This window comes from Hordeum vulgare, chromosome 5H (genome assembly GCF_904849725.1).
Source record: "Hordeum vulgare subsp. vulgare chromosome 5H, MorexV3_pseudomolecules_assembly, whole genome shotgun sequence".
NCBI lineage: Eukaryota > Viridiplantae > Streptophyta > Magnoliopsida > Poales > Poaceae > Hordeum > Hordeum vulgare.
The window spans coordinates 554,098,722-554,107,033 of NC_058522.1; the positions used below are offsets into that span (position 1 = coordinate 554,098,722).

Consider the following 8,312-nt stretch of genomic DNA (forward strand, 5'->3'; position numbering starts at 1 on the left):
AGAGAGAGAGAGAGAGAGAGAGAGAGAGAGAGAGATCAAACACATAGCTACTGATACATACCCTCAGCTCGGAGGGTGAAATACTCTTTCCTCGTCATGGAGACCACCGAGATGGTGAGATGACCTCTGATGATGATTCGCCCCTCCAGCAGGGTACCGGAACAGGGCTCCGGATGAGATCGCTTCGAAATAGAGGCTTGCGGCGACGAAGCTGAAGTTCTAAGTTAATTTCTGGGGTTTCTCTATATATAAGATTTTTTAGCGTTGGAATCACGCAGAGAAGTGTCGGGGGGGTGCAGAAGGCATCAGGGAATGCCCTGTTGCCGTGTGGGCAACCGGTGCCCCCTCTTGTGGTTCTTTGCTCCAGTATTTTTTATATGTTTCATAAAAAATCTTGAGAAAGTTTCTCCAATTTCAAAAACTTTTATTTTCTGCAAAAAACAACACAACTATAATTTTGTTGAAAACAACGTAAGTTTGTGTCAGTTTTATTAAATGATATAAAAATGCATCAAAATCATATAAGAATATTGCAAATATGGGTGAATATAGCATGCGTACTTTATAAATTGTCGATACGTTGAAGACGTATTAGGTATGTTGTAAATCTAACAAGTTTAGAAGCTACACATGGCACCCATAATTCAGACGAAAAGCATGCTTAGCGATGTTATGTGCCTCAAGTTGGGCTTTCTTCCTTCGAAGATGAAGGAACAATGGTTAAAGCTCTTTGATGTTTCTGTGATCTCCTTAATGATGCTCACATAGATACCCCTTGTTCGTTGTTTTATATCAAGTACCACACCTTGGCAGTCCAAAGCAACAAACACACGTAACATAGATTATTGTACAAATAGTTTTTATAATTTTAAAAATTATTCTGTAAGACAAGCACAAGCCAAAAAAAATACGAAATCACTAATTGAAGAGTACACCTTTCAACGATTACTCTCATCTTCCTAGATTGTGACAAGAGGCGCATTACAGGCGTGACACTTGTTGCAACCTGGGAGTTTTTCCTTTTTTTATAGATCCGTATTTTCAAAACGTTTTATCTTCTAAACCGTGCGTTCAAATCTTAAACTATTTTCACCATTGGGTTTCTCGCGTTGAGATCTTCAAAACTAGATCCAATGTTTATAGGTTTTGACAAACTTTTTTTTGACAAAAAACTGGATGAAAAAACTGACGTTTTTCCCTTTCCGAGAGGCACGACTCTCGTGGAAAATAGAGAGAGCAGAAAATACGTTTTTTCCTTTCCGCGATAACAAAATCGTGCCTCTAGCGGAAAAAAGAGAGAGCAGAAAACGCATTTTTCCCTTTTCGAGAGGCATGATCGTGTCTCTCACGATAGCAAAACAGTGCCTCTCGCGGAAGCAAAATCGTGCCTCTCGCGAAAAAAGAGAGCAGGAAACGCGTTTTTTTCCTTTCCGAGAGGCACGGCCATGCCTCTCGCGATAGCAAGACTGTGCCTCTCGCGGAAGCAAAACCGTGCCTCTCGCGGAAAAAAGAGAGCAGAAAACATATTTTTTCTCTTTCCGAGAGGCACGACTGTGCCTCTCACGATAGCAAAATCATGCCTCTCGCAGAAGAAAAACCATGCCTCTCGCAAAAAAAAAAACAGAAAACGCGTTTTTTCTCTTTCCGAGAGGCACGGTCGTGCGGAAAAAATCCAAAAAAACCACTCTAAAAAGTCGAAAACACGTACGTAAAAATAAAAAAAGCAAAATACGAAGGGAACACTTAGAGCGCGACATGTGGTGGCGACTGAAAACGCGGCAAGTGACGGCGCACGGAAGTGATCGCTCGAAGGCTTCCGAAAGAGTGCTCGCTAACTAGTTGCTCAAAAAAAAAAACATCATTAACCCATGTTTGTTTGGGATTGAGCTTTAATTTTGGGCTCGGCTCGATAGAAGCCCACATTCCAAAGTGCACGCCATTTCCCCCCGAGAGCCCGAGAAGACAGAAGAAAGAGTAGGGCTAGGGCCTAGGGGTTTCTGGTCACGCCGCCGCCGCCGCCGCCATCTCCGGCCACCCTGGCGACCGGAGATCGCCTCTCCGCCACCCGGGTCTCACCTTACTCCTCCTCTCCTCGTCCCCACTCCTGGAGATCGCTCCCCGGCGTCATCCCCGACCCTCGACCGAGCGCCCCCGGTTGAGCAACTTCTCGTCTCGGCTTCTTCTCCAATCCCATTCATTGCCTTCCCAGCGATTCCCACGGGCCGCAGCTAGCTCCACCTTCGCACTACCGGGAGGGGGAGATCGTACCGCAGATGCCTACATCGGAGCCATCGGCGGCTGCGGCTGCCGGGGCGGGCGGCGATGCAGCCAGCCAGAGGGCTGCGGTGGAGCCGGTCCATCTGCCAACGCCAGAGGAGTTCAAGGGGCAGGAGATGATGAACAACTGCGCCGTCCGGAGCGTCCTCAGTGGTGTCATGGGTAACGTTACTCACCACCTCCAACTCAAATCTTTTAATACTATTCGGTTAACGAGTATTGGGAGAATACCATATCTGTACTACTGGGGCGCATTATACAATTTTATAACTGAATTATGCTAAAATGCCGAATTAATATGCCTCCATGATCTTGTTCAAATGACATGCAATCAGAGTTTCTGGATGGTGTGATTGTTCATTATTTAGATGGTTGATTCTTCACCTGTATGTCTGAAGTGTTACAAATAAAACAACGCCAGCTCTGCAGGAGATGAACTTAATTTTATTTTCAGCAAGTGCGCAATTGAACATATGGTTATATGTTGATTCAGTTTCACTCACTTGTACAACTGTCTACTGTTAGCTAGTTATCTCTAGTTGACTAGAAATCTTTGGTGGAAATAAAACATAACTTCTTTGCTCCCGTTTTGATGATCCTTCATGTGAAATGGCCTTGTGCATAATGGAGATGCCTTCGTTTCAAGTGAACTTGCCTGGGAGAGTTGGGTCTAAGTTGTTGTAGTGATTTGTCAAGTAAAGTTGGGGTCACTGAATCAACCCAATGAAATTTCAGTACTTTTGACGTATAACCTTTCAAAGACTCAAACTGAGAGTTCCTCTACATGCCAGATGGTCAAGTATTAAGGAAGTCGTTAGATAAAGGTTGAGGTTGCTGTCTAACGATGCACAATCGTTTTACGTTGTAGCTACAAGTACCGTGCCATAGGCATACAGCGTGATGTGCAGAAAATAGCAAGGTTGGCCTTTATTGAAGGTTGGTTTGACAGTGGCTCAAATTTCTTTTTTTGACAAAGTGGTTCAGAATTCTTAATTAGTCTGAAAAGATTTTTTAAACCATTTGAGAGGTTACTTTTTGGAGGTGCGCCTCTCTCAATCCTTTTCATGTCAGTGCTGCAAGAAGTATAATGCAATAGACATACATCGCGGTCATGCTGGGAACGGCTTGGTGTTTGACCATGTGTGCCTTCCTCTGTTTGCATGCTTGATTGTACAGTTTTTGCTGCGTGATTAAAGTCGATCAAAGCAGGTGTGGTTTCTCCAGTTGTCTCCTAAAAAAAGTTTGCTCTGATCCGTTCATTCCATGTTCTGCTGTTTCTGCTTCAAACGAAGAAGCTAAACATTGGATCTAATGCTCCTACCTAGTATTTCTTTTCTTTCCCAGTATATAGTTTCTGTTAATAACTGCATGCCATTACATTGTGTGTGTGCACGCGCGTCCACAAGTGAGTATTAGTAACATTTCAGCAATATATGTAGCTTTCGAACAGCTTGTTGATATTGATACTGAATCTAGAACATGGCAAAGGCCTGCGAAGTTAAAGTATCTATTGTCTGATTTTGCCCTGTTTAATGATTTTTTTTGTTGATGGCTTAGAGGATAGAATCCGTGATGTTGATATCGTGCACTCTATTGTATGTATTACCAAAGTATCAGTATTTCCTATAGTTTGATATTTGGTAGACAACAGCCAATAGTCAGTGGCTGGATACTCCATCCTATACTAATTTAGAAATCATGTTGAGTTGTTGCCTAATGACTTGTGCTTCTATTCTTGTCAATCATTTTGTGTCATGCTAAACAGCTTAGAATATCAACTATTGGCTTATCCCACACGGGCCCCACTTACAAGTGCATAATGTTTCATAAAATGGATTTTTTATGGAGTATGCACAGATGTTATTAACTGCATTGCTTTCATTCAATAGGGGGTGGTCTTGGTGTACTTATGGGACTATTTTTTGGAGCTTTGGAAAATCCAATAATGGCAGAGGAGATGACAGCAAGACAGCAAATAGTCTACCAGGCAAAACAAATGGGTAGGAAGAGTATGAGCCATGCTAAGACCTTTGCAGTAATGGGCTTGATTTTCTCTGCAGCTGAATGTGTCGTCGAGAAGGTAGATGCAGTGTGACAAAAAAAAGTCCTTCCATTTATGAGCATTTCTGTAAAAATATACTTATTTGGACACTTTGAATGGTCATGTCCTGGCAGGCTCGGGCAAAGCATGACATTACCAATTCGGCAGTAGCTGGCTGTGTCACAGGAGGGGCTTTAGCTGCAAAAGGTATGTTTTTTTGTACTAACTGTGGATGAGAACCAACATAATTTTTACAATGGATCAATTTATGCTCCCAAGAGAATCCCTATCTGCAATCGTTGGAGATATTTTAGGTTGGCTTGAGGTGAATAGGCCAGGCCAGCATTTCCTTTTGGATGTAAGAAAGGGAGTAACCTCACTCTAAAAGTAGTTTGGTTCTACGATGGCAAGTTGAAGTGCAGTCGTAGTCATCATGTAGTCGAGTCGATGTGCCAGGCCAGCAGTTTGTGTCCCCAATTCTCTGTTATGAGATTTCAGATAGTTTAACCAATGCTATATTTCTGACTGTATTTAGGAGTTTAGAGATGCTCATGGAATTGTTATTATTTTGTTGCAGGTGGCCCTCAAGCTACATGTATCGGGTGCGTGGGTTTTGGTGCCTTCTCTGTGGCGATTGAGAAGTTCATGGATAGACACACATGAATCGGTGATGAAAACGTTGCATCCAACTACTGTACAAATCAAGTGACGCTCCTATCTTTGTAGCAAGCAGCATTAGCAGGGATTCAGCATTGGCCGAAGAAGTTGTGGCTATTTTGCAATACTCAGTGTAGCCAAACCAAAATTTGACTACGTCTTGCGGCAATCCATAGCTATTTTATTTTCTCCAGTCTGATGCCAGTCTTATATCTTTGCTTGAGAGAAGTCACTTAAACATATGTGGCTTGTGTCTGTCTGGTCTCCATTGGTTTCAGACAAGTCTATTTAACTTTTTTACTTGTGCGTACAGTTTGCATACCACAGCAATGAAATGACTTGAAACCTGATGAGGTCGACATAGTAATAATATGGAGTGATACTTTAGCATTGTTATAGCAAATTATCTCGAGCGGTTACTGGGTAGTACACTTATCAAGGTGCAACACATGTGTAGTAAGTAGAAGAAAACGTCTAGAGCAGCATCGCTGGAGGTAGGTTAGAGCATCTCTAGCATCCACAACAAGAAGCTACGCACGCAGCAAGGGCGCGTTCTCGCATATGCCACGTAGGCAGTGGCACGGTGGTAAGCGTCCCCCCGCCTCGCCAGGCTCCCACTTCCTCCTCCTCCGCCGCTAGGCTCCCGAGAAAACGACCTCTGCCTCGACATGTCTGCCGCCACGGCCGTAAAGGGAGCTGGCCGGCGAGGGACGACCATCGCAGCACTCCTCCGCGTCCTCATGCCCCTCCACGGTGTCCACGACGGGGAGCCAATAAACACCATGAGCACAAGCATGAATCTAAGGGTGCCCTCAATGATTCCAATCACAAGCGCCACCATCGCCGCTAAGCGATCCATCGACTGCTACCTGAGAAAGTAGCCGAGGAGGCGGGTCTCAAGCCCGACGGTCGAGTGAGACATTAATGAGGACGACAAGCCAAGGTGAGTTGTCGCCGACTCAATCCGCCGTTATCCCCTTTATTTTATTCCTCCCTGGCCGCCCACCCATCTTCCTTTGCCTGTTTTTCAGTGTTTGGCTGGATTGTGCTAATCTCCGCTCCTACGATTTTGCAGAGACAAACACCGTCGGCAGCAGAGAAGCACGTGATTCATATGCACAATTTTGATTTTTTGTGGTTGATTTGTTCGTTTTAGTGATTATGGAACCTCATATGATTGATTGGGTGATACTGGCAGCTGACTCAGATTTTTCTTCCGGTCTCATTGCTTGAGCTGAACATGTGGTTTTGGTGAAAGGAAAACATCTTCAACCAATTGTTTGGTATCCACCAATCTGCAATTCAATTGTAGGAAAATGTCTAATCTGAAGTAAGCCATGTATGGAGAATTTGTTTGGGAGAAAGTACATTGTGATGTGTTTCTATCTCGTTTCATCTATAAGCATGGATGTATGCCAAGTTCACTTGTATGCTGCACCAACTGTTAGATCTAGAGTACGGACGTCCTGCAAGCTCATCCTGCTGCTGCTCCTACTCCTGTTGAGTCTGCACGTCCCTAGGTACCGCATATCCTCAACTTGCGCCCACACCCCTCAGACTTTAACCACCCCATCCTAGATATACAAATATTTGTTTGTTTTCAGTTGTTATGTCTAATAAATCCATGACTTAGGAGAAACACATATGGATTGTGCTCTCTGCCTTTTCTAATTTGTTTCCATGTAATATGGTGAACACCAACAACTCATATATCGAATGAACACAACATAAATCCATGACATGTGTGTAGATAATATCAATTGTGCATGATGTATCTTATTTTTTCATAAATAAGAAGAAACACAGAAGATTGTGCCAACAATGTCTCTTTCCCGTGAGTTTCCCTCGCCCATCAGTAGTATTCGTGATTGGTCAGTATATTTATAGAAAAGTATTGGTTCCTTCCAGAATTTATAGTTGGACATCTCTCTTTATTCGGAACACCATGGAAGCACGTTGTAATATAATGTAACTATCATCAACATTTATAATTGCCATGATCGATGGCAATGCAAATCTTTGTGGCAATGGTACTACCTGCAGACCACAACGAAGGAAGATCAATGGGACACTTCTCGTTGCAATAGTTGCAGCAACAGTTATTGCCATCACACTATTTGTTTTATTATTTTTGCTGCGCCGAGCACTCAAAGGAAAAGGTAACACAGTCAGGTGGAAATAATTTTTCTGTTTTGTAATCAGTCTAGGTGATAGAATGTTGGGGTCTTGCTTACTCACTCTAGATGTAGGAGATTAGCTCATTATGATTTTTGTCATATTTGATGCACTGCAAGTTTGCTACACAATTGATCAAGCAAGTAAAACTTTGTTTGAAGCACAATAATATGAAGTTACTTGTGTGGGCTATCCTTTTGTAGACTACAGCTGCAGCTTTGAACTAGTGAATTTTGAAAAGGATGATAATGAGGCTATACATCTAGAGTAGCAATGAAAAGATGTTACTGAAGATGGAAAGTAGAACGTGGACCATCACCAGACCAAGGAAGTAGGGAGCGACCATCTATTCCTCTTCTATGTGTTATTAGCATTCCTCACCTATGCTTGGTGTTGGCCTCTGAACAAGTATTAACCTTGTTAATTGCTACTGCTTTAACCAGGTGATTAATTTGTGTGGCTTTCAGGTTTGGCCGGCCCGGTGAAGTAATCGAGGGAATGCCCACTCTAAGGCCATAGTAGAAGTAATTCATTTAATCCTTGCATGTCGTCAATTAATTTCATTTAGATGATTGCATGAAATTCAAGGATTGCAATGTTGATTATCCACAAATTCAACAAACTAGGTAAAACACGAAGTTTATCTCTTGGCATCAATGACAGGTTGTTATAACTGTCCTGTGAATTATTTGCACGCGAAAAAAACATCATCTCGCCATTAACCAGATGTTGCAACAGTCAACTAAAATTTGCTCCAACGGGTGATGGATACAATATATTAGCTAAGATTTCTTCTCCAAAGTATGCTAAATGATCTTGAAAAGCTGGAACTGGTGTTACTTGCAGCAACTTATTTTTGGCTGTCAAGAAGGAATCAAAGTCAGGGGTAATCAGCATCCAGAATAATGCCCACCTACTGTTTTTGATAATGGAAGGAATAAAATGCATTAGCGTTGGTCAACAGATCTCTCTTAAGTGATGTGGATGAAATGTTTCTTTCTAGACATTTTGTTAAGTTTTGGGTCAATTTTTATTTTGGAGCATTTCTTTAACACATGTGAATTGTTTCAGCACCAAAGGCAATAGAGAAATACAACAAGTGTTCTATCATTTCATTTAGTATTCAACAAGGACCATCTTTTTTCCATGGACACTCCTATGA

At 42.5% G+C, this 8,312-nt stretch overlaps 1 protein-coding gene across 1 annotated transcript; it reads left to right on the forward strand.

Annotated features, from left to right (window-relative positions):
- Positions 1–1,961: 1,961 nt before the first annotated feature.
- On the forward strand, positions 1,962–5,325 carry LOC123452868 (mitochondrial import inner membrane translocase subunit TIM22-4-like). Its single transcript, XM_045129593.1, has 4 exons — positions 1,962–2,439; positions 4,167–4,357; positions 4,453–4,525; positions 4,896–5,325. Exons 1-4 carry the CDS (start codon positions 2,274–2,276, stop codon positions 4,979–4,981), a joined length of 516 nt encoding a protein of 171 aa, XP_044985528.1. The 5' UTR covers positions 1,962–2,273; the 3' UTR covers positions 4,982–5,325.
- The last annotated feature ends 2,987 nt before the right edge of the window (positions 5,326–8,312 follow it).

Bases quoted from the DNA above. Each gene is read 5' to 3' on its own strand.
- LOC123452868 (XM_045129593.1), top strand. From the start codon at position 2,274: ATGCCTACATCGGAGCCATCGGCGGCTGCGGCTGCCGGGGCGGGCGGC. The intron at 4,358-4,452 runs GTAGATGCAGTG...ATGTCCTGGCAG, and splicing joins CTGAATGTGTCGTCGAGAAG to GCTCGGGCAAAGCATGACAT. The intron at 4,526-4,895 runs GTATGTTTTTTT...ATTTTGTTGCAG, and splicing joins AGGGGCTTTAGCTGCAAAAG to GTGGCCCTCAAGCTACATGT.